Source organism: Thunnus thynnus, chromosome 17 (genome assembly GCF_963924715.1).
Source record: "Thunnus thynnus chromosome 17, fThuThy2.1, whole genome shotgun sequence".
NCBI classification, from domain to species: domain Eukaryota; kingdom Metazoa; phylum Chordata; class Actinopteri; order Scombriformes; family Scombridae; genus Thunnus; species Thunnus thynnus.
This window is the reverse complement of record NC_089533.1, coordinates 16,947,633-16,961,563: the sequence shown is the minus strand read 5'-3', so window position 1 is coordinate 16,961,563 and position 13,931 is coordinate 16,947,633. Positions and strand designations below refer to the sequence as shown.

The following is a 13,931-nucleotide window of genomic DNA, read 5'->3' as shown; positions in this document are numbered from 1 at the left end:
TGTCCTTCTTCTTCTCTCACTATGCCCCATTACACTGGAGGTGTATCAGCAGTTCGCACGGTAAAAAGGCTATGATGAGAGCTCAGCTTTCTGACGATGTTTGGCAGAAGCACTGACACCGGTGAATGCCTCATCAGCCTCTCTGCTCTGCCTGAGCTCAACCGTGCGTACTCTGAACCTCTCATAAACATGAGTGTAAAAGACACACTGTGCTTTTGAAAGAGGACACAAACACACAACGCTCGTTTTTCCAATGGTACTAATGTCATGATAGCCTACATTAAAGTATTACAGTGATTTGACCCCAGCATGATGATCAGTTGAGACTCTCACTCTCCCACATGCATCACAAAAACACACACTTAATCCTACACTGTTGTTTAACACAGACTCGCCATTTTCAATATTTCAGGCCCAAACACTGGAGACAACCTTACAAAGGCAACTCAGAAATTTGGTTTATCTAATGTTGGTCAGGCAAGGATCAATAGACATTTATGTAGGGACACTGTCAATGAACAAAGATTAAAATTATTTTCTAGGCACATATATCCTGTATCAACCAAAATATGGTTGACAGGAGCTGTTTTTTGCTGACACTTCACCACAAAATTCTTTCCACTGGAAAAAAGACATGACAGCTGTTCTTGGAACATCAAATGTCCTTTTTTTAAATTCAAATTTCATTAAATTATCTACTAAAACCAGTTTCTGAATTGATTTGAGGCAACACATAGGCCGTGCGGTTGCAGAATCATGTGTCATCTGTACCAGCTTGTTTAACAATGCTCTGGAGTTTCAGCAGGCTACAGTTCATGTCATCATGCAAATCAACTCTCACAGTTAGCTGCATGGTCCAATTTCCAGCCACTGAACTCTCAGTATTAGACAAAAATCTCAAAGTGAAAACTGAGCTTTGGAGACCTATGAGTTAAAAATCCCACACGTCATATTCAAAGATGTGCAGATGCATATGAAAATAGTTTGTTTTGATCAATCCAAGGTTAGTCTGTGACTGCTCTTACACACACACAGACTCACACACAAAACCTCATCAAAGTACACCAGTGGACTTCAGGTGACTGGGACTCCTCTATGACTTTGATGAGACATACAAACACTCTACTATCAAGAGGTTTCCCAAGGAAGAGTCCCATGGGAAACTGGCTTCTGTAGTGTTCCGCCAGCATGTATTAATTAGCCCAGTGGGCAGAGAACAGAGTGTATTGTCATGTGTGGGATGGACTGTTAATGACGGGCTGTGAAACATGACACAACACCTGTTGTTTGGCTGAATACAAAGATGCTAAGATGCTTGCTCTCTCTGAATCAAACTGTCTGTCTCACCGACTGACTGATGATCTGTCTGTTTTTTTCTGTCTGTCATGAGTCCTGGGAAGACAGATTTGAGATTTCTTTTTGTGAAGGAGAAGAGAGGAGAAGGGAGGAGCTGTTCACTTCACATGTGTTGATCCCACTCTTAATTTTTCCTCCAGCTCCTTTACAATGTTACCTTCCTTCCACTGTATCCTCTCTTGATCTAGTTTTCCCTTCCTGTCTTCCCTGAAAGACCCATAAAGTCTGTCTCAATGCACATATTTCTTATTTTCTACATTTGTCTCTCCCCATCTTCTTATCCCTCTTGTCATGAGCAGTGAATTTCAAACAAATTCCCCCTCAGGACACTGACACCTGAAACCCGCACTATAGCCGGAGCCCAGGAGAGCCATCAATAATTGATTGTGTTCCAACACTAACTTGGCGTGGTGCGAAGCTACCTGCCTCAGAGAAGCCCAGGTCTAGACAAAACAGAGGCCTCCAAATGCACACAGCATCTAGATAAGAGCAAGCAGTAACAAGCTATTGTGTTTCATCAGCTAGGTGTGGAAGTCAGGGACAATATTGTCACATAGATGTCAGTCACATACACACACGTTATCATTCTGGCCCTCTGTTTTGCTGTTTCTGGTCCTATAAATGATGTCTGATTGTTGCAGATCCTCTTCAGAAAATACTTAAAAGTCTTCATTCAATGCTGCGTGCTTTCCTGCATCACTGTTGAAAAGATTCATAAGTCATAACAAGCGTTTGAGCAACTTTGTATGTGAGTGTTGCAGGCCTCTGATAGAAATGTGGAACGTGTAAAAAATCAGTATGTTGTTGCACGGCTCCACCTGCTGGGTGAATGAGATAGTACAGGCTTTTAGCATCATGTTCAGTATGTCAAATTTGAAGAAAAAAAAAAAGAGTGATGGGGAAGAAGGTTCATTCAGGTGCTATATTCAAAATACAAGTGAATATAACTCAACGATTCAATAACCTAGAAAAACTGACTTTTTATCATTCCTAAGCAGAAATGCAAATGAACTGGTACCAGTAAAAGTAGGACGTTAAATGTCAAGGATACTGCACTGTAGTATTGCTGTTTCGTTTCTTTCTCTGTATTTGGAAGATATGATGGAGCAGCAAAAGTTTTCAAAGCCGTCAAAAAGAGCCTCTTCCCTTCCTACCAAAAACCTTTTTCTTTGTCTCTGTCTACTTCAGGTAAATGGTGTGAATATCGAGGGCATGCGGCACGCGGAGGTGGTGGCCTTCATAAAGAAAGGTGGAGATGAGACTTGGCTGCTGGTGGTGGACCCTGAAACAGACGAACACTTTAAGAGGAAGGGCGTTGTCCCCTCAGTCAGCCATGTCAAAGGTAGGACTGCTCTACCTGAAAGACAGTGTGAAACTTTCAGGATGCACCACTACATTGACTGATTGTTTGTTTTCTTAGACTATGACGGTCCGTCCATATCCAACGGGTCTCCGAGCCCTCACATCAACGGCAGCTCCACCACACAGTCCATCAGGTCCACGCACTCTGACCTCAGCAGCCAGGGCAACAGCACACAGGTGGGTGTGGACATTGATGTATGCTACTGTGCTTGGTCTTTGGTCCTTCACATGAAAGTCAGTACCCTCAATCCATCTTTGTCTTTCATATCTCCTGTCTAGCTGGCAGACGATGACGCCGGCCGGCTGTTGGACCCATTTGCTGAGACGGGCCTGAACCCATTTGCTGAGACGGGCCTGACTCTGAGCGCTACGGCAGCAGAAGAAAAGATAAAGGTCCATGCCAAAGAAAAGAAGAAAGCACCGCAGATGGACTGGATGAAGAAATACGAGCTCTTCAGCAATTTCTGAGACATCCCCCTCTAATGACACTTCAAACACCAAAGCACATAGATAAGAGCTCTCGCATGGATGAGGTTGTGCTGTGGGAGAATGTCCTTCTTACTACACAGAACAGGTGTTTTCTTACAGAAAGAACCAAGATGACCATTTGTTCCTGGAATTTAATGTGACAAAAGGATAAAATTGTGGATTTTACTTTTTAAGCCACTTCAAAGACTATTTAACAGCTTATTTTCTCATTTCCTCATCAATACAACTGACTGACAGCAAAAAGAAGTGTTTACTTTGCTAAAATCGCACTAGGAGAGAAGAAGGAAGAGCTTTAAAAGCTTTACATACATGTGCTTGTGTAAGATGGGAGTATTGCAAAAATGTTTTTCACTTATTTGCCTAGATCCTCGTCACTTTTACGCTACTTTAGTTATCCCATTCTCCCTACTCCTAGAGACTTCTTTCAAAACTGTTTCAAACACATGGGGGAGAGTTATTTTTTTATTTAAAATGTATAAACAACTATATAAAAAAACAGTATCACATCAACATGGACTGCATTTTAAAGGAGTTTTATGGACACTTTGACATTAATGATTGTGGACATTTTGGGAGTTTTGGCCCATCAGTCAGAGGAAGCTCAAAGTTGGCAGAAGATCACTGTGAAAGAGTTGAAACCGTCCGCCTCCAGTCCACACAGATGTTTGATAGGAACCACTGACAAAGAAAAGAAATTTCAAATCTTTACCTGCTGGTTAATTATCATGTTAATGCCTGGTTGTGTATAATGTATCCTGCATGTACATGAGCTCATCAACTGACCATCTTCAGACCACGTCACAAACCAGATGACTTGTCACTTAGCATTCTGTCATAACACATGTATCCATACTAACTTATTTTCACCGAAGTGCTCCAATGCAAAGGGAAGCACCACTAACATTAAATATATTACAAACAAATAATGGAAACTGGAGCCTAGAGGATAGGAAGATCTAAGTTTTTCAGGGCAAACAGTGTAAGGTGTATTTTTTTTATTTTTGACTTGATGTGTACAGCAGAGGGCAAACTTACACCACAAATAGAGGCCACTTTTAGCATTTAAACCTCACCTATGGTATCACATAAAAAACAGAGTAGATGTTTATCCAGGTGTCAATTCACAATGTCCCTGAAACAAGAATAAATTCAGGTAAGGCAGAGGAAAGAAACCCAAGAAGATTTATTCTCAGTCGTGTGAGCTGGCTCTGAAGGCAAGAAAAACAGGTAATCATTCAGACGTAATGTGATGTTATACAGTACTTACATGTATGACTGAGATTTGAAAGAAGGTTGATAAATAGGAAGGTAGAAAGTATTTTATGATTTAATGGAAGGAAAATGTACTGGCTGTAATAAGTCAGAATTAATTATCATCCTGACTATGAAGTTTATGGAGGAGCTAATAACATTAAGTGCCAACTACAGCGAACTCTTCATCAGTGAATATCTCTAAAAAAATAAATGGATAAGAATATATTAAGGTCAAGTATCATCTTGCTTTATCAGTGGTTTCAATGGAAAAGTTAGTGGAAAATCAAGCAAAAAGATCAATTGAGTTCACTTAAATCCAATAACTTATTAATTCCCAATGATGAAATGAATCTGTCACAACAGAACAAAACGGAGCTTTTGAGAGCCAGGAAAGAAAACGAGGTTAAGGCTCAAGTCTCAGGATCTGACCAGCAATAATATGAGCGGAGTGCGAGCTGGTTGCAGCTTGTGGTGGAGGGAGAGAAGGAGAAGTGCACACAGTGAGGTCAGAGATGCTCCGGAGGATCTAGCGAAAGAGACTGTGGGAGCCATGGAGCTTACTGAGGATTATTACACACACTGGGACAGCTGTCACACACATGCTCACACACACATTTAGAGCACAATGTGTGTGTGTAGAGAATGTAGAACAAGTGGGACTGCAGGTTGGAGTAATGTCATCTATGTGGACAACTTGTCTCTTTTTTTTTTTTTTTTTTTTTTTGGATTCATTCACACTCTTACACTTGCTCCACAGCGCAAACACTCTGGCAGGAGTGTGTTGATTCATCTTTGAACATCAGTTTGTGGTCTAGCATCCATGCGTGTGCAGTAGGGCTCGCGTTATATGTTCTGACACCCACAACAAAAACTCTCTTTTATCATGGCTGATGTATATACAGTAAAAGCTAACAGTATATATGGCAGGTTGCATTTTCAATAAAGTGTGACAATGGCGTTTTTTGAATATATTAAATTGTTGTCATCTCATCTTTTATTTATTTTGTGTCTCGTCTCATCATTTTGTTTTCCATCGCTCTCATATCTCTGTGTGGGATTGCAGCACTTTGTGTTGAATTTCTTTGCGGGATTGAAACTCGCTGTCTCTCTCTCTCCCACATTCCTCCTTTTTTTATTGGGACTTGCTGTTTCTACAGTATCTCTCATTTGCTGCAGTTTCCTCTTTCCCTCTTCCCTCCTCAACCCGCGTCTCTTTTTCTCTCCAGCCGAGGATTATGCTGGCATACAGTTTCAGTTTCAGCCTGTTCTCAGAATTCTCCACCAGCCAGCTGCTGTGAGCTTTCAGGCCACACAGAGGTTAAACAGAGGTCAAACGTGCATGTGTGTTTGTGTGTATGTGTGCTTTTATGTGTATCTCCATGGTCTGCCTTGAGGTACACAGTATGTGACTTTTTTTCTACGTTTGCACATTTTCATCCAGTGGTGAAAGTAATACTCAGATTCTTTAAGTAAAAGTAACTAATACAACGATGTAAAAATACTCCTTTACAAATACGTCCTGCATTTCAAGTCAACTTAAGTAAAAGTACAGAAGTATGATCAGAAAAATGTGTTTAAAAAATTGAAAGTATTAATTTTATAGAAAAATGGCTGACATATAGTATTCTATATGACATTATAAGATTGTTAATAGTGATGCATAATGTGTTGGAACAAGAAAAACTCATTTTTTTACACAAATTTATGAAATATTGGATCATTTAACATAACTGGAGCTCAAATAGTTGTTTAAATCTGTGTGTTTAGAGAGGTAATCTCTCCAAAAGAAAAACAAAGTGCTGTCAGTCCACTAGGTGGCGCACCTTCAGCATTCAGCATCCAGGAAGTAGGCCAAACCATGGTAGCGTGAGCCTGTGGGTACATCCAGTGCCCTACCTGATCTTTGTCGAAACGTAATGCCACACGTGGGCACATTATCAGGCTCCCTGGAGGTTATGGCAAGGCCGACTAGTGACGCCAGCACATCAAAGGACAGGCCCAGTTCAAAGCAGTCTGCAATTTCAGAGCAGTAAAAGCAAAAGAACAGAAGCAGAGAATAGAGCCACAGGTGGGCACTTTCTGTTTAGCCTGTCTCAGCCACTGCAGGCATTTCTACTTACTATTGATGATAGATGATTGCTTGTCTCGCACCCTAGGTTTCTGTTTTCCTCCAGCTTCCTGGACTTTCATTTAAGTTTTCTGTATGAACAATTTTCGCCTGTGGTTTTGCAGTCTCACTTTTATTCTGTTTTTGTGTCTCTGGATCCTTTCGATCTTTGTCAGTATCCATACCCACATCCCCACCCCAGCCACCATCATCCCACCCAAGTTAATAGTGGCACCCATTTACCAGTGCCAGGGCTGCCTAGGATGCAGCGGTGCCCGCAAGGAGAGAGAAACCAGAGACTGACAGGGAGGGGGAGAGAGAGAGAGAGAGAGAGAGAGAGAGAGAGAGATGAGGGAGGTGGGGGGAATAAGAGCGTCCCCATGGCAACTGTGTGTTTTTGTTAGCGCTCGTGAGTCAGACAAGCAATGACTCACAGTCAGGAGGAAACACACACACACACAGTCACATTCATACTCACACTCCCACTCACTCAAAGGGAAGCCAAATAAGGACAGCTACACCAACATGCACAGAGAGGGAGAGCGAGAGAGGGCAGAAAAAAGAAAAGAGAGGGGAACGAGTTGGATGATTTGAAAAAAAAAAAAAAAAGCAAGAAAGAAACAAAAGCAAAGGAAAAGTTGAAAGTTAGAAAGATGAAAATAGCAAAGAGCTGGGACAGAAGAGTGCAAGCCACAAAATGGAGGGAAGCCGAAGAGCCAGAGGGCACGAGTACGGGCACATACCCTCTCCCAAGAGCACCCTTTGCATGGGTGGGGCTAGCGGAAACGCACACACAGACACACCCAGTTTGTGCACACCTTGGCTTAACTTGCTAAACCACCCATTTATTGTCTGACGCCTACACATATAGTAAGGCCACCTGGTTTTGCACCAAAAAACGAATGCATTTATCTGATTTTGCAAACTTTTTTGGGTGACAAACTGGAAAAAAATTAACCAGTTTAACAAAGTTGAGCTGGGATGTGTATGTCTTTTAGAGTTATCTGACTACAGAGCTCATGTTGTTGCATTGTGAAAATAAGAAGCAAGATTATCCTTATGTTCGTCATCTCCGTCCCCTCTGACTGGTGGGTTTCTTTTCCCATGACTTGTTGAGTACTACGCTGATGAGGCGGCAGGTTTATGTGTGTGTACACTATGATTTACATACAGTTACTGACCACTGCTTATCCCACACCAAATGTGTGTTTTGGCCACTGTTGATCCTGACTGAGTGGCTCTTTGTGTGTGTGTTTGTGTGTGAGAGAGAGAGCTATCTTATGTAATATAACAGCAGAAAACAGACCACTAAGCAGACCATTTATTCTCACTGCAAAGAATATGTGTTTTTACAGTATCATAAAAGTTGATATACTGCAAGTTCTCACTGCTCCACTTCACAAAGCTGACTACTCACTTCCACCCAGTGGCTTTATGACTCCCTTTCTCTTTTTCTCTCTCTATCTTTTTCCTGCCATTTCCATTCAGTTAAATTCAGCTTTAATGGCATGATACACTGCCAAAGCCTTGGTACTAATACAGTAAATAATGATCAGCTTAGTTACTATTTATATATTGTATATATTTACAATTCAAATTCAAAATGTAATACACAGAAATAATCAATAGTATCTTAATTATTAATTAAATAAAATCACTGCCATAATTTAGAACAAATCATATAAATGTCTCTTTCCTTTCTTACTTTCTTTCAGTGCAACTTTCCCCTACTTTGACTCTCTTGCTTTACATCTCCAATGGCTGAAGTTCAGTGCAAAACAGCCAATCACAGCCCACTTGATGATCCTTCATGTCAGGTTTATCGCAGTAGAGATAACACAATAGATATATCACCTGCCCTCCAACGGCTGTGGATTGTTTCGCATATTTTGTGGGGGTTCACAACTTAAGAGCAGGAAAGCCAAAGTACACACTCTGACTTTAAATGAGGGTTCAGTTAAAAACAAGATGCCTTTCTTGATAAAATTTTTTCTACAAGCATGTTTTTAGCCACATCATCTCCCATCTGGTTTAATCCTTCCATCTAGCCTCCCCCCCTACGGCAGGTGAGCAGCAGGTGGAGAAAGCACGGCATGGTGGTTGGAGGTTTTATGAGGGAGAATGAGGAAGGTCAAAGGTCAGCACTAAGTGGGCAGGCAGATGGGAAAGAGCGTTAGAGGCCAATGCTGGAGCCGGGAAGCTAACGAGGCAGGGCGGACTGTGGTGTAGAGCTGTAAAGGGGTACAGGAATTGGGGCGAGTGTGTGCGCCTGTTAACACGCAAGTGATTAATGGGATGTAGGAAGTCACCCGGCTGTGTGTCACTCCAGATGATGTCAGCGGTTGAGGAGAGGAACAGAAACACCATGTGGCCACAGATAGGCTTCCTCTCTCGTTGACCACCACAAACAAAAACAGAAAATGACTCCACTTCCATGTACAGTACACTAGTTTTTTTAACAGTTCCCTAAATGAAAAAAGAAAAATGTGTCCATAGGCCAGTTGCACCATTATCTCATTCTCAATAATTATTCCTGATGGTTCACTTCTGTTTCTTCTTCCTCTTTTTCAGTCACACATAGACATGCTACCAGCACTGTCTGCACAATCAATTATTAATATAGTAATCAAGGTCAATGTTACTGCCATCAAAAACTTGTGTTGATGTTTCAACCTCTATCCTCCAACTGACAAAGAGGGGTGACAGATAGATGACACTGTGAACTTCAGCATATCTGTTTTTAATATTCCCTTCTCTCTCCGTGATTTGCTCCCATGCTATGAGCTCACTGCAAGAAAATCCATCTCTGCTTCTTCTGTGTTTGTGTGTCCTGAGAACTCATCTGTTCACCGTGTTTCACCAGCAGCCAGACCCCGATAGCTGCAGCGCTCTTCATCTGGCCAGCTGGCCGGCCGGCCGGCCGGGTGGTCAGCTGGTTAGTCAACAGACTGTTTGGCTGCCTGGATGGATGGATGGATGGATGGATGGATGGATGACTGGCTGTCTGTGTCAGCAAAAACAGTAAGCAGCCTCGGGGAATTGGAAGGAGGCGCCGCTATCACAAAGGGGAGAGATAGAAGGAGGAGGTACATTGGAGCAGAAAAGGCCATTAAATGAGTAGGGAAAAAAACAAAAGAAAGGAGTCACATTACACAATGATGAGTTAGAGAGCTGGGATTGTGTAGGATCATGAACTGGCGTTCAGTGCAAGAGCAAGTGAGAGGGGCAGCAGGCAAGCGAATGAGGGGAATGCAGACAGAAAGAAAAGCGAGCAAGGAGGTGGGGTTGTAAAGGTGGTCTTGCCTGGGTATTTTTAGCATGTGCAGTGGGAGAGGGCGGTATCTTCTTAAGGGGTTTTTCCAGAGGAGTATATTTAGAGTTGGGATGTGTAAAAAAGACAGAGGGAGAACAGGAGGGATGTGCACTGTACACTATTGCCAGTCTGATGTAAGAGTCTGCAATAGGACCACACACATTCCTTTATTCTCTCTGTGGCACTGCCCTCTTACTCATTCACCTGTTGACTCACTTGATCATATAAGAGGAACACGTACAGGATATGTAAAGCCACAACCGCATACATTATATATGTATAGTTTTATGCACAACTACAGATCAAAAACACACACACACACTGATGTTTTCCTGCTCCCCCTTCAACTCAAACTCACAAACCACTCACAAACAAGCACACTCCAAAACATACAACACACACACACATTCTTGACCCAGTTTTGAAACAGGGGAGTAGCTTTTCGACAGTGAACGCCCTGTGGACAGGTCGAACATTGAAAGGGTCGATGCTCAACAGCTTTTCAGCACATCAGCTAACACCAGGCATTCCAGACACCGCAAATCAGACAGCGATTTTCCAAATACTAAAGCAGCTAATGTGGTATAAAGTTGAAGGGAGAGAGAGAAAGAGAGAGGAAGACACAGCTGAAAAAGCAATGCTAATAATAATGAGAGAAATGAGAGAGAACACAGAGAGAAAGAGAGAGTGGTGTGGTCTCCATATAGCTTGCTAAGGATAATAGCATGCATGCTGGCTGGGGTAGACTCAGAGAAAGAGAGAGAGGAGAGCGGTGTGCAGAGCCGCAGTGACGCCATTGTGGTTCCACAGCACTTCCTGTCTACCGCCACAGTGTTTGTGTGTCTTGTCTCCACGGTAACTGCCAACACATAAATACCAGAGAAAGAGAGAGAGAGAGAGAGAGAGAGAGAGAGAGCACAGGAAGGAGAAAATAAGGACAGAACAGTCAAAGTCAAGTGGATCCTTTCGGAGCCTCCTAGCAGGCTGGTTTGAGTTAGGACGTGCAGATCTTTTTGTGGACTTTATGACTGAGTTCTGGACTGGTTTCTAGTGGTCCAGCGTGCGTGAGGTGTAGAAAAGTTATGACCTCAAATGTCCCAGGACTGGATCAGGGGGTGGATAGGGTAAGAAGAGGCTGGGAATGGGGGGAGAGTGCTGGAAGCTGTTAATTCAGGGTGGAACTGAGGATGAGGAGAGGGTGAAGGGTTGACAGGTTGATTAGGGAGGCCACCTTCTAGCTGGAAGTTTGCTGCTTCAGTCTTCTTTAGCAATGCTACCCAATACTGCTGGAGATCCCCCAAGCAAGATATCTATTTATATACATTACCTACCATTCTGCTCCACTGAGTTGCATGAAACATTAAATATCCCTCCAGTCATGTTCTAAGACATAAAAAAAACCCTCTGCTTGGTGTAGTAAATTGTGTCTGATATGGTTTTTCCACAATAAAAATTACCATTAACTGTTAAAATTCCTTCAAAAAATCCTTAAAATCTCCTCTTTCTCCCTCATTGAAACAATCAGAATCTATGAATATGCAATAATATTGTTCAATTCAGAAGTTTAATTTCTGGACAAAATATGTCTCTTACTTCACTGAAAAGTCCATTCTCAGTCTATGTGCAGTGCAGGCTTCAAGTTTCCACATCACACTTTTATAAGTTGCATACTGGACCACGACTGACTCCAAACTAGTTATGACGTCACAAATCATGGCAGTAGGCCAATCCCTTAAACCCACTCATCCCTTAAGCACAGAGAAACTTTCCACTTTCAGCAGACAAATGTGAAAACAGCCTTCGAGTGACAAACTCTGCCCATACATCATTCTGCACAGTGAAGCTGAAACATCACAGTGAAGGAACAAGAAGCGAAATATATTTCTGACTAGAGGAGGACTCATTGAGGGAATCAATACTCAAGATTTTACAGCCAAGCTAGCAGCTCTGTGAGGCTGTACGTCAATGAAAATGCTACCACTCACATTGACAATCATGCTGATGTTCAGTAGGTATTAGTTTACCGTGGTTGCCATCTTAGTTTAGTGTATTCGCATGCTAGAATTAGCACTGAACACAAAGTAGCTGAGGTTGATGGGAATGTCATTATTTTTGCAGGTATTTGGTCATAAATAATTAAAATTTTGATAATGATACTGGATGAAAAGTAAGAGGCTCACCAAAGTTATTACTATTCATCCTGAGATGGACATGAATGTGTGTACCAGATTTTATGGAAATCCATCCAATAGTCATTGAGACATTTCACTCAAAATGACAAAATTTATGGGCAGAGAAAGTGAACACTTTCCTTGCCCGTAAGAACTTATCTAAATACCCTTGGGCAAGGCATTGGCAGAGCATCTCATTGACCAGGAGCAGAGGACTGTCAAACTGTCAAACCTTTATGTGTGAACGAGTTTGCAGTAACTGTTGCCGTTAATGAAAATTTGTTCTTCGCCAACGTGTCTGTTAAAGCTGGGTAAAGCTGATACCTCACGGATCAGCTGGCACTAGCTCTTTCTCTCCTTCTCCTGCATTTCTTTCTCGTTCCAAAACCATTTTCCACTGCTTGTTGCATAATTCGATCTGACTCACCATGACAACCAAATGGAAGTTGATTTTTTTTTTCCCAGACCCTGTGGCCCAGATTAGAGTCACTTACTGTTGTCTGACTCACTGTCTAAGATGGTCACTCAGCCGAATGTCCCGTGTGACCAGTTGACGCACACACATACATATATGCATGCATAGTACACACTGCAACTTAAAGACACATTTTTACTGATATATATGCACTGAAATACATGCACGTATAAGCATGTAAAGTGTATGACCATACACAGAATAACACCTTTTGAAATATTCTCATGTACATAAGAACACCTGCACATATATATATATATATATATATATATATAAGTCTGTACTCTGACCTCTGTGGTAAGAGATCAGGACAGAACATACTATGGAGTACATTTCTCAATGAACTATTAAGTAAAGATGACCCAACTCCACTATGACACCACAAATTTACCCACAAGTCTCACTGGAGCTCATGAGCAGCCTCTGAGGTCAGTGCTGCAATGTATGACTTCTTTATTTCACATGTGCACAATGGATACATATTAATTCACACAAATGCAAATACCCTATCTAACCCTAACCCTACCTAACCTAACCCACTACACAGTGGTGGAAAGAAACTAAGTACATTTACTCAAGTACTGTACTTAAGTACAATTTTAGGTACTTGTACTTTACTTGAGTATTTCCATTTGATGCCACTTTATAACTCCAGTCCACTACATTTCAGAGGGAAATATTGAACTTTCTACTCCACTACATTTATTTGCCAGCTGTAGTTACTTTTCAGATGAAGATTTGACACAATGGATAATATAACAAGCTTTTAAAATACAACACATTGTTAAAGATGAATCCAGTGGTTTCCAACCTTTTTGGCTTGTGACATCTTACAAAAAGCAGAATGTAGTCGGGGTCACATTACAGATGTCTGTGAGTTGTTAACAGCTCCACCAAACAATGATTTTTCCCTCTAGACTTCTTGCATGGTTTCATTTCAATAAATGTTCGAATGATCCAATATTTCACCAAAAATCAAAGATTAGAGAAAAAGTCCAAAAACTGAAAACAGATTTGTGTATCAGAACTTTGTTTCTTCTTCTTTCCTCTCTTATTAATCATCTCACGACCCTCAGATTTATCTGGTGACCCTTTGGAGGGGGCCAACCCCTAGGTTGGGACCTACTGGACTAAACTAGCTAACTGTATATAAAGTAGTTCAAACTAGCTCCACCTCCAGCAGCTACAACAGTAACATGCTGCTCTAACACTGATGTTTCAGTATTAATAATCTAATGGTGTCATATATAATAATATATCAGTCAGAGGGACCAAACCACTACTTTTACTGCAATACTTTAACTACATTTGTTGCTAATACTTATGTACTTTTACTTAAGTAGGATTTTTCATGCAGGACTTTTACTTGTAATGGAGTACTTTTGCATTGCTGTAATGGTACTT

The 13,931-nt window shown here is 41.5% G+C and overlaps 1 protein-coding gene across 1 annotated transcript in view; it reads left to right on the top strand.

The window, feature by feature from the left end:
* The window catches only part of LOC137201166 (Na(+)/H(+) exchange regulatory cofactor NHE-RF2), a 31,933-nt gene extending 26,475 nt beyond the window's left edge, over positions 1 to 5,458 (top strand). The window contains exons 4-6 of the mRNA XM_067616080.1: positions 2,545 to 2,698; positions 2,777 to 2,895; positions 2,998 to 5,458. Of these exons, the coding sequence (XP_067472181.1) occupies positions 2,545 to 2,698; positions 2,777 to 2,895; positions 2,998 to 3,186 (462 nt within the window). The 3' untranslated portion in view covers positions 3,187 to 5,458. The remainder of the gene's footprint in view (positions 1 to 2,544; positions 2,699 to 2,776; positions 2,896 to 2,997) is intronic.
* The last annotated feature ends 8,473 nt before the right edge of the window (positions 5,459 to 13,931 follow it).